The sequence below is a fragment of the Glycine soja genome, chromosome 2 (assembly GCF_004193775.1).
Source record: "Glycine soja cultivar W05 chromosome 2, ASM419377v2, whole genome shotgun sequence".
Lineage (NCBI taxonomy): Eukaryota > Viridiplantae > Streptophyta > Magnoliopsida > Fabales > Fabaceae > Glycine > Glycine soja.
The window spans coordinates 7,663,243-7,685,334 of NC_041003.1; the positions used below are offsets into that span (position 1 = coordinate 7,663,243).

General features: G+C 32.0%; 1 protein-coding gene across 1 annotated transcript; it reads right to left on the bottom strand.

Annotated features, from left to right (window-relative positions):
• Nucleotides 1-10,257: 10,257 nt before the first annotated feature.
• LOC114370685 (bidirectional sugar transporter SWEET9-like) lies at nt 10,258-12,135 on the bottom strand. Its single transcript, XM_028328081.1, has 6 exons — nt 11,990-12,135; nt 11,631-11,667; nt 11,312-11,522; nt 10,972-11,133; nt 10,761-10,880; nt 10,258-10,669 (listed from the first exon to the last, which is right to left on the bottom strand). Exons 1-6 carry the CDS (start codon nt 12,036-12,038, stop codon nt 10,460-10,462), a joined length of 789 nt encoding a protein of 262 aa, XP_028183882.1. The 5' UTR covers nt 12,039-12,135; the 3' UTR covers nt 10,258-10,459.
• Between the last annotated feature and the right edge of the window lie 9,957 nt (nt 12,136-22,092).

Below are 22,092 nucleotides of genomic sequence, written 5' to 3' on the forward strand. Positions count from 1 at the left end.
TCTAGTCATAGTCAAGCTAAAGAACAAGATGATGATACCAAACCTTTATGGACCTATGTTACAAAGATAAAAAGTGTAGGTGTTGGTGGAAATTATGAGATAAAATGCAATATTTGTGATTTTACCTTTAATGGGTCCTACACTAGAGTGAGGGCACACTTGTTGAAGATGACTGGAAAGGGAGTTAGAGTTGTCAAAAGATAACAATTGCCAAACTTATAGATTTGAAGAAGATAGACAATGAGGCTACATTGAGGGTGGAGAGGTCAAAAACAAAATTTGTGTCATTGCCTCCGGTTTCTATTCAACACCAAATGGATACAAACACTCTTGGTGTTGATCCAAAAAAGAGAAAGACATCAACTGTAGAAAATGCCTTTAATTTGCAAGCTAAAGAGACACTTGATCATGAAATTGCTAGGATGTTTTACTCTTCGGGGTTGCCTTTTCATTTAGCAAGAAATCCTCATTACAGGAAGGCATTTGCCTATGCTGCCAACAATCATATCAGTGGTTACCAACCTTCAGGTTATAATAAATTAAGGACAACATTACTTCAAAAATAAGAGAAGACATGTGGAGAATTTGTTGCAACCAATTAAAAATGTATGGAGCCAAAAGGGTGTGAGCATTGTTAGTGATGGATGGAGTGACCTGCAAAGAAGATCTCTTATTAATTTCATGGTTGTCACAAAGAGTGGACCTATGTTTTTAAAGGCCATCGATTGTTCAAATGAGATCAAAGACAAGGATTTCATTACCAAACATATGAGGGAGGTAATTATGGAGGTTGGGCACTCAAATGTTGTGCAAATAGTGATAGATAATGCAGTCGTTTGTAAAGCAGCAGGTTTAATAATTGAGGCTAAGTTTCCTTTCATCTATTGGACTCCATGTGTTGTCCATACATTAAATCTTGCTTTGAAGAACATATGTGTAGCCAAGGATACACAAAAAACAATGTTGTTTATGAAGAATGTTCTTGGATCACCCAAATTGAGGATGATGCAATGTTTGTGAAAAACTTTGTCATGAGTCACTCTATGAGACTATCAATTTTCAATTCATTGAAATTGCTATCCATTGCTCCAACAAGATTTTCCTCCATTATTGTAATGCTCAAGAGATTCAAGCAATTGAAGAAAGGACTCCAAGAGATGGTCATTAATGACCGATGATCTTCTTATAAGGAAGATGATGTTGCAAAGGCTAAATTTGTGAAAGATACTTTGTTGGATGATAAATGGTGGGATAAGGTTGATTATATTCTTTCTTTCACTAGCCCTATCTATGATGTTCTTAGAAGAACAAATACGAAAGCTTCATCTCTCCATCTAATGTGACATCCTCTACCCCGACATATATATAAATAAACAAAATATATAAAAATATCGGTAACCAAATTCACACGGGTAAAAGGTTCACATTCACTTCACTTTTATCAATTAAAACTTATTAAAATATATTCGGCTCAAAATAAGGCCATCAAAATTTACATAGATATTTTGTTAAATCAGTGAAATGAAATAAAATAAAATAGACTAACATCATGCAATTAATATAAAAACTTATGTCCCACTATCACATCCTATCAGAGTGTTGTGTCTCGACGTCCTTCAGCATAATGTTCCTTAAAGCAATTCACCTAGTCATCTGCTCCCCTGAACACAAAGTTCAAGATCATCACAGGATCCAAACACAAACAACACACGGGGAGTGAGTTATCACATTCCTAACTAATAGAGAAACAAGACAACTAGATATACATATCATATAAACCAAATAAAACTTACACGTAATTCACGTAATTCCACCACCTTGTCATTCACAGTTCACTTTCCATCAATCACACTTTTCAATCATCAATCACATTACACAAGAATCACACGCTCTGATCAAGACATAATAACACATCAATTTCATAATAAACAATTAGCAAGCGCATGAGATAGTTATGCTAAGACTCAAGCCTATATGCAATGTGGTACCATGTCAGTGAAAAACCACCCTGGGGCGCTTAGGAGTACATAACAAGACACACCACACAATGGGTTTGTCAGGTCACTCTCACTAAGTAAGATCATAGGGAGACCAGTCAGGGTCATGATGTTTTGCGAGAATGCTCCAATCATATGGGATCAGCATAGGCTTAAAGGAACACTCAAACCCGGTGACCCCCAACGCCTACACTCCGAAGAGTCCGTCAGGGCCTTTCTCTCCTGATTCAGGTCCAACCCCTAAAATCATTTTAGCACATAGACACAGCTCGTGAATTATACAATATCCACGACCTCACACTCGTGTGTTAAACACGTACAACATATTGCATTACAATTTAACACTGGTTCCTAAATAGGAAACCTACACTTTCTCTTTAACACTGCGCATTTACACTTTTCTCAAGATAACATTGGTCGGGTTATTGTACAATTCACAGTTTACAACACCAATAATGTCATATCAAGAGTTAATCACACACTTATTCACGACCAAAACTCATTCACAATTTTACATCTCATAATGTCACAATCCACCATCACTTGTTTTCACGCATCTCACAATTTAACACCTGTTCTATTTTACACTTTTATTCCATCTCAATAACAATATTATAATCTCAAGGCAACATATTATTCCACAATTCATCACATATTTCATTTATAAGCACTGCTCATGAATTATACAATACCACGACCTCACACTCATGTTTCAAACATGTTTAACACAATTGCGCTACAATTTAAAAGAAACCTACACTTTCTCTTTAACATTGCGCATAAACACTGGTCGGGTTATTGTATAATTCATAGCTCACAATATAATTAATGTAACATCAAGTGTTAAACACATCCACTTATTCACAATCGAATATCATGTCCACACTTTAATATATCATAATATCACATCAACCATCTCATAACATTCCTAATGATATTCATAAGGTACAGCATACACATGTTCATCAAATTTAACCATAATATTCTCAAACTCCAACACTTAATAATTTTTGGAATCATACTATAACACTCTACAATATTATTTACATAAATTATTAATATAAATAACTACCTTTATATATATAAACTAGCATACATCATATTGAATCACAAATTTCAAAGTAAGCTTTCAATGCACAAATTCTAAAATAATTATATGAACACTTTGGTCAATTTCAATTATGATATTAATTTTTTTAAAATTATATATAAAAACCTAAAAAGCAAGAAAAAGAAAAAATACAAAATCAATATCTCTCTCTAAATTTTTCTTTACTTTATTTCATCAATTCATATTAATTAGTAAAATGCTCGATTTATAGGGTTCACGCTCAACACAATAGCATATCAATTTCCCAACAATTGGTCTGTCAAACATATATAATTCACTGTAATAATTATAAGGATAAAATGAAAATTACAAAAACACCCCAAAACTCATTCCAATTGATATCTCTAAGGATCCCTACACATGTTCTCAATAATCTCCAATTGTGAATAACTCATCCCTTACCTCTGAGCGGGCTCACGTGTCTTTAGCCAGCAATAGCAGCATCTCTAGCGGTTCCCTGAGATTCCTCCAGTTATTCCTCTGACTGTCCCGATAGAATTCTCAAACGTCAGAGAGACGGAGAAGATATTGAAGCCTCCACTTATACTATCTTCATGCGATTCCTTTTTCTCCATCCAAGAATATTATCTCGCAAATCCCAACGATGAAAGTGTGCGCAATTGAATTTCGAACAACATATCCAAATTTTATGAAAATCCAATGGTTAAAGAAACTAGGATCGTAGTTTTACTAAGACTGTTATGGGTTTCTGCGGGAAAAGAGAAAGCTACGTCTACGAAAACTCCTTTGGTTTACTGCCACACGAATCAATGTGGCAAGAATATGAAAGAGATCAGTGGGGTCTTGATCCAAGGAGAAAGAGAACTGCAAAGGGTTGTCCCGTTTCAACTTGGATTCCTATTGAGATAGACGAAGACGGAAATGAACAGGAAAGTAGAAAAAAATGTGAAATTTGTTGACAACATGACCATAACAGAAACAATTGTCCTAACATATCTTCATCTTACGTTTTTCCTTAGCCAAATGTGATTGTTCAAATATTTTATTGATAATGTAGTATAATGTTCTTCTATAAATAAATTGTTACACAAAAAATATTATCATTTTTAATTAAATCTAATGACATAAACAAACAAATTATATTTAATAAAATAATTATATTAAAAAATTTAATTTTTTACTAAAATAAATATATTACTAGACAAAATTCAGATTCAAAAAAAATATTCACCTAAAAAATGTCTTAAATAAATTAAATAATATAAAAAAATAATTATATTTAATAATATCATTTTCTTATTAAAAAAATTAATTTAATCAACTCTTAAAAAATAATTTTAAAACCAATTAAATTTTTTTATATAATATATTATTTATATTTTTTAATAATTTAAATTAAAAAAAAAACTCAAACACGGAAGTCGGGGTAGTCAAACCTAACTTCCAACCTGTATACAAAACAAGTGTAGATTGGAAAAAAATTAAAGTAGTGTATTGTAGGAATTTATTGGAGAGAGAGTATACATATTGATCAAAAAAACCCTTTTTAAGTGAGCTCCTGTAGTTTAGACAAATCTTTTTTGCCATTATTATCAAATTTATATTTCTCTTCACTATATTAGCATAGATATCATTTTGATCATGGCTCATTCAGGTTGATCACATTGTAATTAGAGTTAGCTTAGTTAGTTTAGTTACTTACACGTTACTTACAAGTTAGTTACTCTTGTAACAAACTATATGAACTGTAATAGTCAACACTTTTGTAAGCTAATTCTCATTCTATGCTAATTTGATTTTCCTCTATTTTCTTTTCTCTTTAGCTTCCTCTTCCAATTCTCTTTCCATTCATGGCAGAGATGGATTCTGTGACACTAGTCTGTTTTGATTATGATTAATAAAAAGGCTAATATGTTGCTTATGTCACCCATAATAACTAATTTAACGCAAATCTTAATTAACACCTGTAACATCCCAATTTTTGTAATCTAGATTAAAAAGAATTTTTATTTATAAATAAATAGAGTTTTAGAAAAATGATGAGATTTTATAAATAAATAAATAAGGAGATATAATTATTAATTAAAATAATGATTTGAGAGAAAATAAAAAGGATATTTCATTTATTTGTTTGATAGAAAATAAAATAGATTTTGTTTTTATAAAATAAATAAATAAATAAATATAGAGCAAATAATAGGATGAATACCCTAGGTATAAATAGTTATGTTAAGTCATGTGCCTCTTTTTGGCCTCATTTTCGTTTTTCCCCTTCTCCTCTCAAAACCCTTTCTTTTTCCCACAGCCCAGTCTCAGAAAAACGACAATCTCGGACTCGTTCACCGTTGGATCGTTGTAACATTTGAGTATCATGTTAGCAACCCAATTTTGAACATTCTCACCGTTGGGAATTTCAAAATCATATCTGAACTTAGAGGAAAACACTTCGCAGTGTAGCATTTCAATTTCCCGTAGAAACCCAAAACTGTCTCGGTAAAACTACGATCCCGATTTCTTTAACCGTTGGATTTTCATGAAATTTGGATATGTTGTTCAAAATTCAATTGCTCACACTTCCACCGTTGGGATTTTCGAGATAATATTTGTGCAGGGAGAAAAAAAAAATCTCATGAAGACCGTACAAGTGGAGGTTTCAATCTCTTCTCCGTCTCTCTGATATTTGGGAATTCTATCGGAGCAGTCGGAAGAATAACTGAATGAATCTCAGGGAACCGCTATAGATGTTACTATCGCTGGCTGAAGACACGTGAGTCCGCTTAGAGGTAAGGGATGAGTTTATCGCTATTGGGGATTAGAATGAACATGTGTAAGGATTCTTAGAGAATTAAATTTGAGTTTATTTTGTGATGTTTATTGAATTATAATTTTCTCTTTATGATTATAAATATAATATTATTGTGTTCCATATATAATGACAAAATAGCCCCAATAGTGCTTCTACTCTATGCCTAGTAATTAGTTGATTTGGGGCAAGTTCATGCAAGGTGGGATGTGGTAATTGGTATATATGTTTTTAATTCTTCCTGTTTAAAGTTTTAGCTCCCGAGGCCGAGAAACATAAACAAAATGAACTGCTCCAAAAGTTATAATAGTATTTTAAAATGATTATTCTAATAAAAATTGAAAGACTCAAAAGGCAAAGGACCCAAGCATCTAGTACAAATCGTATCTTTTATATCCTTGCTTATTTAGACTAGTATATTTTGAAAGTTCATTCCTCCCTTTTTTGTTTCTACGATGAAATGTAGATTTCCTTTCCCTGGAAGTCCCGTTTGGTAAATGTTGAAATGTAAAACATAAGAACTTTTTACATATATATGTATTATTTTGTGAAATATATATTAAGAGCATTGTTATTCATCACAAGAACTTCCACACCAAAAATTCATTACAAGAACTTTCAATACGAAGAAGGTTAAATCAATCATATATATTGTCATTTATTAGAAAGCATGGGTGGTGCTTTAAATAAATAGGATTCCTCTATGTTAAGTGTATGCTAGATTATTCGGTCAGAGTTTTGCACGTTCTTAAAATTGTGATTCTTACAAGGGTTAGTGGTTTTCAGCCAATACGAATGTTGAGTCTCTACTTGTTGAATTCGTACAGTCCATCTACGTAGTAACTTTGTCCTTAAATTATGATTCTCAAAGTGTATGCTATATTATTTGGTCAATGGTCAGACTTTTGCATGTCCTTCAATTGTGATTCTCACAAGGGTGTTAGTGGTTTTCAGCCTTCTTTATGTTTCTACTAGTTGACTAATTAATACCGTAGGAGTCCTGAGATCTCTATGTTAGATTATTTGCTCAGAACTGGCATTCCGGGCTTTTGGGGTTGTGATTGAAAATCATGTCCTCATGGGTCCCGTCCCGGTGTGGGTTAGTGGTTTTCATCCTTCGTTGTGATTCGACTAGTTGACTAATAATATGTTAATGTTGCAAGGCCAAGGTGGTACGTACATCAAGGCTTTGTTCTCGGGGGTTTCCCAATTGTTTGGCTGATTTTAGTCTTACCGCACAATTATTTGGTCACTTTAGGATTCACTTCCACTCATCATGGTATGTCCAGATATACTTGTACATTTTAATTTAAGATAGGCTTAAATATCAAATTAGTACATTGAAGTTAGGGTTATTTCATTTTTGTTCCCAGTAAATTTATTTTTCGATTTTAGTTTTGTCAGTGTCTTGGCATATTGATGCATTTTCAATTTAAGTTTATGTTTATGCCGTGCCAACTCCTCTTAAAAAATAGTTGACTGTTGAGAGGTTGTCAAATGTACCTAGTCGTTAAATAGTATTTGATAAATAAGAATTATCGTTCCCACAAAGACTCGTACAATATGTAACTAATATCACAAGTCTTTACTAACTAAACTAACAAATAAATAATGATGATTTGAGCATAACATTCAACAATAAAAATAAAGCAAACACTATAAGTTATGATATTTTTGGAATTTTTTATAAACACACAATAAAACAATATGAATTTCAGATGACAAAGGTTGTCGGGGTTAGATATCACCGAACCAAACTCTTTTTACGCTAAAACATGATATTCAACTTGTAATTCAATGCTAATATCAGTAACAATTCAAAAACGGTATTCTAATCCTTAATTCTTTAGGTGAAAAGACTTAAGTTCCTCAATTAAATGTCAATCATTTGTACATTTAACAAAGACACTTGCTTAAGCTCAATGACCCAATGATCACCATTACCCCTCATCCTATTTCTATCTCTGAGGTTTAATGAACATTTTGCCACAGTTCAAGATAAAGAAAGTATTTTCCAATAGCAATCTCATCCAAGAAATCAAGCTATGAGTGGTCAATCCATAACAAGCATGAAGCATAAGATTAAAAAACTAACATTGAAGAATAAGATGAATATATAAGACTATTTCAAAAGAAATACATGAGAGCATATTGTTTAGATACAATCTAACTCCAACAACAAAGGGTTTAGCTACTCATCTCCATGAATAACATCCAAAAGCAAGAAAGATAGAAGAACAATGAAAGAAGAGAGCTGGAGAAGAACTTTAGTGAAGGAGATGTTTTTACAAAATGAGAAAGCGTCCTTCTCAAAATGAACGAGAGAAACTATTTATATAGACCCAAAAAATCTACACTTAAGTGAGTGTTTGCTCAAGCCAAAAACTTCGAGCTTAAACAGATACTACAATTATGCAGTTCTGCACCTTTGTTTAAATTCAACTTAAGCTAAAAGTTGTTTTACTAAAGCTAATTTTCCTTTGCAACTTTCTTTTTCATCTTCTCCAAAAAGGAACTTCAATTTGGGTCCTCAAAATCCAATTTAAGCTCATTTGAGCTAAAATTTTCACTTCAAGCTTTCGTTAAACCTTGCTCCAAAAAATGAAATTCAATCCAATTCAATATCTTACAAAATATTCCATCAATAAACATATGCAATCTAACAAAATAACAAGCTAAAGAAAACAAACTACATATTTACAATTTACATCAAAAAGACATAAACAAAGTCCTAAGTAAGAGAAAAGATGAGGTAATTGCCTAAATCCACAAGTCTCACTTAAGTATTTTTGATAATTATCGTTGACATGACAAACGAAAAGTGACGTGGCATTGTCACTCTAACCAATCATTGTCACGTCAACAATAACATTAGAGGAACTAAAAATGAAAAAAAAAATAGATATTACATGAACTAAAAAGGAAAAGAAAAACATAACTTACAAGGACTAAAAATGAAAAAGTAACATATTTGTAGACACAAACAAATATTTAAGTCTTAAATATCATGTGTAAATTTAATTTAAAATTAATATAAAATAAAATAAGTAAGAATGAACTAATTAAAAGATTTATGTCTATCAGAGTATCCTTAAAGTTATGCATGTTCTCCATAATGGCTTCATGCATCATATAGAAAATGACCAATGTTTAGTCTAATTTTCATATTAGCTTGTTATTGTCCCCTTATTTACATATATATGATGTTGCATGTTAGTGATTTTCACCTCAAGGGGGTTGACCTTTATCCAAATGAAACTTGAAATCTTGATGGACTATATGTTCCCTTACCAACCTATGTCAAATACCTTAATCTTGACCTTGATGTCCCCCATGACTAATATCTCAACTATTCACCTAACCATTTACAACCCTTCACGTTGACTTGATGGGCATTTAGGTGGAGATACAACATAATTTTTTAAACTCAGCATTGATCCCTTGATCAAATCTACCTTATATATGATCCACCTATTCATGGTAGAATTATGCTTATTCCATGCACAAATACATCCATCTAAGATTCTAGAAATAATAGTGTTAGTAAAAAACAATTAGACTTTGTCACATGCATGTATGCTAAGTGATTCTAATCATGTGGTGGATACTTTGACTAATTAGGATATACGTTTAAGTATTTTGGAAAGGAGATGAGACTTTTCTCTTTATGCCATCATTCTTTTTTTGGCAACACAAATATATGAAAACAGAAATATGCACAACTTTATGTGATATATTTGTAGACAAAAATATTTTTTATTAATTTATTTTTAGTTCACGTAATTTTTCTTTTTTTTTATTTGTAGTTCATGTAAGTTCTGAATTTTTTTTACTCCTTGAATTTTTTTTTTCATTTTCAGTCCTCTAACATAATTATTGTTATGCCACTATTGTTGACATGATATTGATGATGTGCCATTTTTTATCATGTGGCATTATGCTGACTTTAGCACTTGGGATGATTATTTCTTTTTCAAGAAATAATAACATGCCAACTTTAGTTTCAGTCTAACTGCAATCTTGGTTTCTCACATGAAGATTTTGTAATACTGAATGAAAAAATCCTGAACTTAAATCCTACCACTTATTTTTTTCACTCAATTATGAGGTTAAGGAGAGTGTGAAAGAAGCCTAAAGTTACGTTGTATGTACTGAGTGAGAGCTAATGAAATTAATAGATTTACACAAACCACAACCAGAATTGCTGTTTACACGTTCTACTTTCTAAAGTGTAAAACAAACCCAAAAGATTGCCACAATAAAATCTTTCAAGCATGCATTACCAAGTTTTTCCATGCTCTATACTATTTTTTCAAAATACTATTTGTCATTATTAATTGAGCATTTAGTGCTGCTTTAAACATGTAGAAGTAGAACTTTTTGCATTTCACTCGGAACCAAACCATATACTTTAACCAGAACTATGATCATTAGTCTATTATATAGTCAATGCATGCCAAGTGGCAACAGTTGTTATTACAACAGTATGTATAATTAGATACGAGACATTAGTTATTCAACATTCATCCTAAGCCTATATATAGTCCTCCATCAAACGCTAGAACTTAGACACTTATCAACATAACATCAAACTTGATTGAGTTGATTCTCTTTCATTTCCACCAGTGAAGGAAAATCGAGTTTATTTCCATCGCAGCTGTGCTGTTTGGAGTTCACTGTGCCCTCACTTTCTTGCTGCTCTGTACAATTGGTTTCTCCATTCTTCTTAGAATTCTTGTATATCATGTATAAAATCATTTGAGAGATGCCAAAAATAAATCCTAACACATTTGGAAACTGATAATACCACAAAACAAAACACTAATCAGTTTGCTTTCAAGAGAAAATGAGTAGAATGAGTAATAGATATAGAAGTGTTATTCCTCACCATAATGAAGTCATCCTTGTCGAAGAAACCATAGAAAAACCACATGGTGGCGCAGAGCGTAAGAAATAAGGACAATGAAAATGGCATGAACTCTACACTTTTGGTTTTTATGACCCTCCTCTGCAATTAATGTACAGATTTTACATATTTCAGATTGCATATCAAACTATGCAAGATCTATATTATGTGAATAATTGAATATAGAATGTACCATTATGCTTAAGGGAGCAGCAAACACTGCAATGTTAAAAATGGCACAAATCCATCCCACAGCATGGACACGGTTAATGCCCTTCACAGCAAAGGTGGTGATTAACATGGTTAAGCCAAAACCTCCAATGTCGGCAATGAGTATCATTACCAAAGTGGATATCTGAAATATCCATCAAACATTTATAAGGTAATAAGCTTACCAAGTTACAGTTTACAACTCTCTTAACAGTAATAAAGCTAGTTTCAAAATGAACAAATTTGTGCAGTTACTTTAAATATCGTTATCTAGAGCAAAATGGAAAAGAGTTGAGAAGGAAAGATTGTCATGTTGGTTCCACCTTCTGTTTCCTGGGAGCATATATAATGTACATTGTTAGGTATGAAACTTCTATAACACATCCAATACAGTTGATGGTGATAATCAAAGTAGCATTGGTCTTTATGAAGCCATAATATAGAAGCAACAGTGCGCTAAGAAGTGCAACCGCATATGGAATTGATTGAAATCCTTCTGATGATTTCTTCTTGTAAATTGTATAGAAGGTTGGCCTGCGAGAGAAAGAAATGGATACAAGCTTTTAAGCATTTCAAGGTGTAAATGAGTGGCATTCATGCCAAATTATATATGATAGTATTATGGTTTGAGACAGGACTTACAAGGGTGCTAAGAACACCATGAATGACACAATGTTACCTATAGAAAGGAAGAGAACAGAGAGCATCAGTGAGGGATCAAGACAAAAAAAGAATAAATTTGAAAAAATAGAAGCAGCAGGTAAAATTGGAAGTTACTGTTGTTCCATGCATTACACTCAATTGTGTGATAAAAAACCTTAATGAGACTGTATGGAAAAGTTACAAATCAAAGATGGATACCTATCATTTTTGCTAGGTCAGTTGGAATGAAACAGACAAAATAAATATGAATTATTTTCATGATGACATCAAAGTTTAAAATGATGCTGTCAAACGGTTGGAATGAGAGTTGTACAATAACTTATAAGTCTAATCAATACCTAGGAGACCAAAGATCAAAACCAGTTCATGATCAGAAATTGAAACCATTTTAGATATAGAGGTGTTTGCTAGTGCTAGCTAAGTCTTGGGGGAATAAGCTTTGCCTTTTTTGAGGTATGAGTAGAACAATGTGTACTTCAACCAAGCTTGCCAGCTTCCATATATATATGATGGATAACTTCTACATTGTCCGACACGTGTACACCCCCTTAGAATTCCCACTTTTAAGAGCACTAACAATTTATTAATAAAAAAACCAACCAAATATCAGGTTGGTAACTTCTAACATCCTCATCTCAGGTGTCTTATATTTTTCTCGTCATACCCGCAAAACTCCTCCTTTTAAGAGCAATGATGAATTATCAGCCACATAATTGAAGTTTTAGTGGTTAATAACCAGAAATGAAAGCTTAGGTATTAACTAATTTGTGTGCAACTTGAAAATATTACTCTTTTTTGTTTATACATAGAGTATTCACAACTGCTACATGATTGATAATAGTTAAGGATTAAGACATAATAAAGTTGCCTTTATATCTTTATCCATTTTGTGGCACAATTTCATGCAATAACAAGACAATATGGACTAAATGTTTTACCTCTGAAAAGGGACAAATGAATTTGTGGTTTTAATGTAGTGGTCCATATATGATGACAAAAAAGCCCAAATAGTGCTTATACTTTATTCCAAGTAATTAGTGAGTTGGGGGCAAGTTCATTCATGGTGTAATGTGCTATATATGTTTTCGAGTAAATTACACTGATTATTTAGATTACTAATCCAAAAGTTATATTTTAAAATGATTATTCTAATAACAAATTGAAAGACAAAACGCAAGGGACCCAAGCAACTAAATCGTAAGGATATAGTGAACTTTTAGACTCTTGCTTATTTAGATTACTATTTTGAAAGTTTATTCCTTCTGCTCTGTGCATATGTAGTATTCTGTAGACCAAATCGTAAATGTTGAAATGTAAAACGTAAAAACTTTGTGCATATGTATTATTCTGTAGAATATATTATAAACATTGTTGTTCATTACAAGAACTTTCGATACATATATATATATGGATGGTGCTTTAAAGATCGCTTAATTTTGTTGACTACTAATATGTAGCAAGGCTAAGGCCTAAGGTGGCATCCCAAGCAGGGGACATGACCTGACGTTCCCACCAAGGCCATTCGTTTTGTCAAAACATCAATAAAATTACTCCCAAAACCAAAGTAAAAGCGACACCACTAACATTCCTACCACGGCTATTATAGATCGACTTCGTTCTTAGGGCGTTCCCAAATGTTTGGCTATTTCTAATCCTACCAAACAATTATTTGATCATTTCAGGATGCACTTCCATTCATCATATGGTGTGTCAAGATATTTTGCTTTTCGCTTATTTTTTTTAATATTATTTTCAAATATTTTTTATCTATACTTTGTCTTTAATTTTGTTTATCAATAAAAAGTTATCATCGACTAAACAAAAATCCGTACTTCTCTTTTGAATTTTGTTTATTCTGTTTTGGCTGGTAGTAATCCTTAAAATTAAGTTGTGTGAAACCTACATACATATGTGATATGTGGATGATGATTTTTTTATGATAAATATGGATCAATGTCAAAGGAAATTGGCAATATGAAAAATATTGATAACGTACTCTTTATATTGGTGAACCCTTAAAATATTTCAAATATTATTTTTAATTCATAAAAAAGCAATATTAGTTTAATCTTCCACCAAAAATTATGTATTTTGAGTAAATATAAAAATTAAAAAAAATGTTTTCATAGGAATTTAGACTAGTATTTTAAAGGATTTATTATGTTTTTAGTTCCTATTTTTTTTAATTTCACTTTTAGTCTCTAAATAATTTTTTTAGCATTTTTTTAATATATTTTTTCTCTTGTTAACAGTTTTAGTCTTTTTTGTCCAATAATAAGGTTAACTAAGGAAGTAACAATGATATCAATTGGCTAACTTATTACACACCATTAAGGAGTCTAACAAGAGTGTATTTTTTTAATATAAATTATGTTTTTTTATTTCTCTTCAAGTAGTTTAACGTCATAAAATATTTTAAATATATGAGGCCTAAAAACACAATTTACTAAAAAAATTAGATATGATTATTTCATCAAACTTCTTAATAATGTAATAAATTTCATAAATTTTTATATCATCGGTTAATGTAGTTAATTAACACATAAAACTATTAGGAAAAAATATAAAGATAAAAAATACTTGAAGTTTAATTTAAAGATCAATTTAATATATTTTTATAAACAAATTTTATTTTAATTTTTATTAATACGTAATAAGAACTTGAATATTAAAAAATTTATAATAATTCATGAAGATTATTCAATTAACTAAACTAAACGATTTGATGATCCTAATTTTATTCTATTTTATAATTGAACAACACATGGAAGCAACTGGCCAATCCATGCACGTGGCACCAAAGGAATGGCTAAGGTAAGGGCAACAACAATTTCATCCAGTTAATATTGCTTTTTATCCTTTTCCTTATTATATATGCTATCGGCTTTTGTGGTGGTAAACGTGGAAGGATACCGATGATCATTATCAACATCGATCAAGAAATGAAAAGCATTGAGCATAGACCACATGATATACCTTGACGTGACGAAGCATACTCCTGAGCATCACTCGTGCTGCTGCCAAACATGTCACACATGAAACAAATTGTCAGAATCCATTCACTGAATAAAGGCACGTATTACGTATAAGATATATTAAAACAAGCACACCCGTTGGTAGTTAACATATACTTGCGTTAATGGGGTGGTCGCAGCTTTACGGCGTTCCAAACTGCCTTGGTTGTTTTTAGCACAATATTCAGCCATCTGTCCTTGGCCACTTTAGCATGCACACTTATACACACAACATTGTTCGTTCATGAATCATGATTGCCTTCTTTTTCTTCGGTGTTTACAAGACACTACGTACAATTCTCATACGTATCTTCCTCTGTAATAAACTAATTATAGGCTTTTCATACTTGCTTTCTTCAGTTTCCTAATCCATACAAAAAAAAAAAGATATATTGATTTTAGTTGACATATATACGAATATAATGAGAGAAATATGGAAGATCAAATACATTATCAGCATATATAAGAGCATGACTGTAGAAGTGGGGCTCTTGTGGAATATATTGTGCTTTTCTTTTGTAAACTCACACAATTTTGATAGGGTTTTCTATTCATTATTTAGTTAAACTGTGTGTGAGATAGAGAAAAGAAACCACAGAAGAGAAAAGAATGAAAGAAAAAATAAAAATAAAATAAATTAGTTTAAAAGTCATCATTTCTCTTCTTTATCTTTTTTAATTAATTATAATGCACACCATAAAAAGAAAAATGAGACTTTTATTTTATTTATAATTTTTAATTTTACATTCTTAATATTTCTATTTTCTTTCTTTTGGATATGCATTTCATAAAACTCTTACAATTAGTTAAAATAATGTGTCTCAATTATTATAAACTATTTCTTTTTATCTTTATTTGTATAATTGATGATCTTCTTAATAATTTGTCTCTTTCGATCTATCATCTTTTATTTATATTTCTTAAATAAGTTCAACAATTGTTTTGAAAGGAATTATTAACAGTTAAAATTAGTAAACTTAATTATATCTCAATTTAAATTATTTATTTTAAAATTAAGATTTAAATGCTTTTTTTAGTCAATTTAGTACCTTTTTGTTTTTTGTTGCAAAATTATGTTTTTCTTTTAGTTATTATAAATTATATTTATTTTATTTTTTGTTCTTATAACATTTTAGATAGCATTTTTTCACTCATTTTATGAAGATGTAAGTCTTTTATAAGTGCTCTTTAAATTCATAGGCTTTTAGTACTTCGGATCGGGATTTTATGTCTTTTTTCTTAATTTTTAAATTTCAATGATAAAATGTTAATTTAATTTACACAATAAATTCACTCTAACGAGCTTTCGTTATAATAATAGTATTAGTTATATTTATTTTTTTCATAAACTTTTATAGATTTAGCTACCATATTTTATGGTTTGTGGTTTCTTCGCTTTCTCCAATTGCTTTTAATCTACTCACATGTGTAAGATTATATGATTATCTTTACAAAAAGTGAACATGTATATAGGGAAGGAAATGTTTCTGCGCATTCGTTAGCGAATTTTGGAGTATTCTCCCGAGATAGTTTTACCTGGTAGAACTCTGTTTGGTTTTTTGTCAAGGACGCAATCCTCCTTAACTAAAACGTTCTTCCCAACGTACTACAGGTTTTTATAGTTGCTCTGATGAGTTTAGGCTTAGTCCCGGCCCCATTTTGTAGACTTCGTTCTTTTCTATTTGTAATGATATTTGGGATGGCTACAGTGATGATAAGTAGAGTATCAATATAGTTGGGATGTTAGTGATAGTCACCTTAATTTTATAATAAAAAAAACTTACATGTGTAGTCTTAGAATTTGAATCTAAATCTAACTCAACTTTAAAAACTAATTTATAGGGTGAAGATAATTCTCTACTCTGATGTGTTCAATGCTCCACAATTAATTTGCATAACTATACTCAGATATGTCTAATCTTTATGTTCATTATCAGTAAATTTTAGATTGTTAGAATGTTAGTTTTGTTAGGAAAGAAAATCAAATCCACTATCTTTCTCCTGTTAATCATTTAACTCGTCTCATCTCTTCATATATTTCTAATTTGTAACGTTTACAGGCTTTAATTACGTACAGCAAAAACAACTTGATTTTTTGGTTTTTTAGACCATACCTTCTTATTAGCGAATTTTCCAATTTAAACAACTTAGTGACTTAGTAAGTACAATAATCTTCATATAGTGTTCACGTAAAGTTTTACTAAAGGTGTCATAGCTAGCTTGGGCTTTTACTTTGAATCATATCCATGTGAAATGATCGTATTTGCTGCCAATTTCTGTCATTTGTGTGGCAGTGGCAATATTGTAGCCTCGCATCCCTTTGGTGATGGAAAAAGAAGTCAACACAATAACAAATTCAATAACTGAGTAATAGGCAATGGAAATAAATTTTCCCAAACTTGCAAGAACTTGTTAGGAACACCAATAAAATATAGAGCGCAAAATAGAAATTAAGAAAAATCACACACAAGAGACACAATTTGTTTAACGTGAAAAACCCCTCAATGCAAGGGTAAAAACCACAGGTCGTCCAGACCAAAGAAATAACTTTACTATAATCAATAATGATATAAAAAAGTCTCCAACAAGTGCACTGAAACTTGCTACAAACAGCCAAATCAAAACAGACCCTCAATTGATACAATAGAGACAAGAAGATGAAACCCCAAAGTAGAGAGTAGAGAATGTGAAACACTTATCTTTCTCCCGAGATATCTTTTTGACGATCCAACCAAAAAATTTAAAGTATCACATATGTAGAACATGTTGTCCAAAAATCAGCCTGATCCATCAGTGAACGAATCCCCAGTTGCAATATGAAAAACACTCTCTCGTGGGTATGCGAAAATTATAATGTTTTTCCCTCTCAAATGAGTCTCTCTCTCTAATCTGACCCTCTTCACTTAAATAAGTGAGACAAAATGGACATTCTCATTTGGGCATTTACTCCGCATAAGAAGGGAGCTCAAAAAACCCAACAAATCTCCCCCCTCACAACTATGTGGAGGTAACCATCAAATCGACGATATCACAACAAGCTTCAAACTTCATTGCATCCAGCCACTTTCTCTTTTTTTCACTTTCCATGATCTCTCTAAAGCACCCAGGTTCTGCATCATCTATTAGGATCACATACTCATTAGGAGAATACCTTCTAGAAGGTTGTTTCTCCCTGTTGGACCTCCTAAGTTGAACTTGAGGTGATTCAGTAGCATCACCAAGATTTTCATCTTGTGACATGTCATGCTCCTCTTCATCATCAGTAGCAGGAACATCTAGCTCATCTCCAGGTTGTTGGACACCAACATCATTTGGAACATCAATATTCAGATTATGAATAGGCGATTGAATTGGTTCAAAATCAGCGACACCATTGTCTTCCTTGGATGTAGACTTCTCCACCTTATCAATGTTTTCAATGGTTTGGTCGTTCATGAATTTCACATCATGACTTCTAACAAGCTTCTTCTCAATAGGATCATAGAACCTGTAACCAAATTCATTCTCACCATAACCAATGAAGATACACTACCTTGACTTTGCATCCAACTTGGATCTCTCATCCTTTGGAACATGCACAAAAGCCTTGCAGCCAAAAACTCTTAAGTGATCATACTTCACATTCTTGCCAAACCAAATTTTGTTCGGCCTTTCACTATTCAAAGCAACAGCTGGACTAAGATTGATAACATGCACCACCGTGTACAGTGCCTTACCCTAGAAATGCTTGGGTAACTTTGCTTTAGAGAGCATACATCTCACTCTCTCAATCAATGTCATGTTCATCCTCTCCGCCAAACCATTCAATTTAGGAGTTTTAGGAGGAGTTTTATCATGAGCAATACCATGCAGCTTGCAATAGACATCAAATGGTCCACAATACTCACCATCATTGTCAGTACGAATGCGTTTTGACTTCTTGTCTGACTGCCTCTCAACTAGGACATGAAACTCCTTGAATTTTTCAAGAACTTGGTCTTTTGTCTTCAAAGCATAGACCCAAAGTTTCCTAGAACATTCACCAATGAAGGTAACAAAATAAAGTGCACCACTAAAGGGTTTCACCTTCAAAGGGCCACAAATATTTGAATGCACCAATTCAAGCAACTTAAAAATTTTTTTGAGGGGGGATGATTCTTGAATGATACTCTGGTTTTCTTACCAACCATGCAATGAGAACATTTCTCTAAGTCTGCATTCTTCAATCCTGGAAGCATATCCTTCTTGGCTAAACAATTCAGCCCTTTTTCTTTGATATGACTAAGCCTTTGGTGTCACAAAGATGCCTCCATATCCATAGCATTCACACTATCTTTAGCAACCAAAGCTTTCGTCCAATACAACTTTGAAATTTTCTCCCCTTTGGCCACAACCAGGTTACCCTTGGTGAGTTTCCACTTTCCAGAACCAAAGTGGTTATCATAACCAGCATCATCAAGTATCTGCACAGAGATCAAATTAAAGTTGGTTTGCTTACCAACCATGCAATGAGAACATTTCTCTAAGTCTGTATTCTTCAATCCTGGAAGCATATCCTTCTTGGCTAAACAATTTAGCCCTTTTTCGCTGATATGACTAAGCCTTCGATGCCACAAAGATGTCTCCATATCCATAGCATTCACACTATCTCTAGCAACCAAAGCTTTTGTCCAATACAAATTTGAAATTTTCTTCCCCTCGGCCACATCCAAGTTACCCTTGGTAAGTTTCCACTTTTCAGAACCAAAGTGGCTATCATAACCAGCATCGTCAAGTACCTGCACAGAGATCAAATTAAAGCGGACATCTGGAACATGTTTCATTCCTCTAAGTAGCTAATGCATTCCCATGTTGGTTTGCAAACAAACATCACCAACACCAATCACCTTTGACACGCCATTATTACCCATCTTCAAGACTCCAAAATCACCTGGAATGTAAGATGTGAAGAACTCCTTCCTGACTGTAACATGCAGTGTAGCACCATTATCAATTATCCACATGCTCTCATCAGATACAAGATTAATCAAATTTGGGCCATGAAAAATAACAAGATCATCACTAGTAGCAGTAGTCACACGGTTATCATCATGATTCTTCTCTTTTTGCTTACCCTTCTTGTCTTTACTTTCCTTCTTCCATAGGAAACAACTCCTCTGGATATGCTCGTTTTGTGACAATAATGACACTCAACATTCTTGTATCGAGACCTAGACTTGCTCCTACTCTCGTCTCTATCACCCTTCATCATCTTCTTCTGGCTTCTTCCCTTATTTTCAGTAACAAGCACCTCTGACTAAGAAGAAGTACCTTGCGTCTTTCTTCTCATCTCTTCATTAATAGCACTAGTCTTTGCCATTTGCAAAGGAACAACACCATTGGGGGCAGCACTAATCATGGAAACCTGAAATGTCTCCCACGAGTCAGGTAGAGTTATTAATAAGAACAATCCCAACACATCATCATCAAAGTTGATACCTATGGCTGACAACTAATCACAAGGTCCTTGAAATTCACTTAAGTGCTCAGTAAATTGAGTTTCATCCTTGTACTTCAATTCAAAAAAGTTCTTCAATAGATACAATTTGTTGCTCCCTGATTTAGAAGCAAGTAGAAAAAAATCCCTTTAAGGATACCATATTCATATGTGCCTCCATCATTCAAGCAAGTAGAAAAAGAGTCCTTTAACCAAAGAGCTTTGATACCACTCTGATGGGGAAAACAGGCCAACACAATAACAAACTTAATAACAGAGTAATAGGCAGTGGAAATAAATTTCCCCAAACTTGCAAGAACCTGTGAAGAGTACCAATAAAATATAGATCACAAAATAGAAATTAAGAAAAACCACACACAAGAGACACAATTTGTTTAACGTGAAAAATCCCTCAATGCAAAGGTAAAAACCACGGGCCGTCCAAACCAAAGAAATAACTCCATAATAATCAATAGAGATACAAGAGAGTCTCCAACAAGTGCACTGAAATATGCTACAAAATAGTCAAATCAAAACAGACCCTCAATTGGTACAATAGAGACAAGAAGATGAAATCCTAAAATATAAAGTAAAGAATACGAAACATTTATATCTCTATCTAGATATCTTTTTTACGATCCAATCGAACAATTTCAATTATCACGTGTGTGCAATCCACTATCCAAAAATCATCTCAATCCAACGGTGAATGAATTCACAGTTGCAATCTAAAAAATGCTCTCTAATGGGTATACGAAAATCACAATGATTATCCCTCTCCTTTCTCTCTCAATGTTTTGTAACTATTTTTTTTTCTCTCAAATGAGTATCTCTCTCTTTTTAATCTAGCCCCTTTCCACTTAAATAAGTGAAACAAAATGGGCATTCTCATTTGAGCATTTACTCCTCATAGGAAGGGAGCTCAAAAAACCCAACATTTGGTACCCAAAAAAATGAAGAAATATTATGATGACTTAATCGCATTGTTAATCATCTATAGACTATATGTATATACATAACTATGGACAATATTAGTCTTTCAACAATTTGTTGTTCAAATTTAATCTTCGAAACACTTTTAATTACTATAATTAAGTTTTTTCGTAAGTTTCTTTCTTACTAAATTCCAAAATCTTCATTTTTTTTAATTTGAAATCTTTAGGAATTGAATTAGTTAAATTATTTTAAATTTTCTTTGATTCAAATATCATCAATCAAACTCTCATATTTCATTTACATAAATATTATCATATTCCATCCAAAATTTAAAAATCTAAAATTTAAGCTTCTAACCTCATTTCTTACAAAATCTTCAAATTTCTACTCAAATTTGGTATCTAAACCTTTCAACTAATCATCTATACTAAATATATCTTAAACTCCTAATTTTGAGTAAAAATAAGGATTTGTAAGTTTTATTTAAATAAAAGCTACATGTTGAATAATCAAGAGGATCCTCACAATAATGTAAGATCCTATTACTAGAATAATTGATATACTGATAAAATTTAGAGACGAAGAACAATAGAGACGAAAATAGATATTAATGTCATGCAGAGGTGAAATGAAAATTTTGTTATAGAGACATTGCTTAGAGACTGATATATCCATTTCTATATTATTTTGTGTCTGATTTTGTCTTTGTTGGTTAAATAGTATTAGAGATGGAAATTTTAGATGAAAATGTTCCACGTCAAATATATGGTAGCCGAATCTATCTTTGAAATCGTTTTGAATTATGAATTTCAAAATTTTAATGTATTAGAGACGAGTAGTATAGTCTCTAAGTATTCTTTTTAATTTTATTAACAAAATTGTATTTTTCATATCATTTTTAAGCATTAAATTGAGTTAAAATCCTCTTATGAACAATGTAATGCATATTCTTCCTTGAGGTATGATAAATTAAATCATAACTATGGTAATCCCTAGTTAATTACTTTACTTACAATATAAGAGGAGTTAGTAAAAG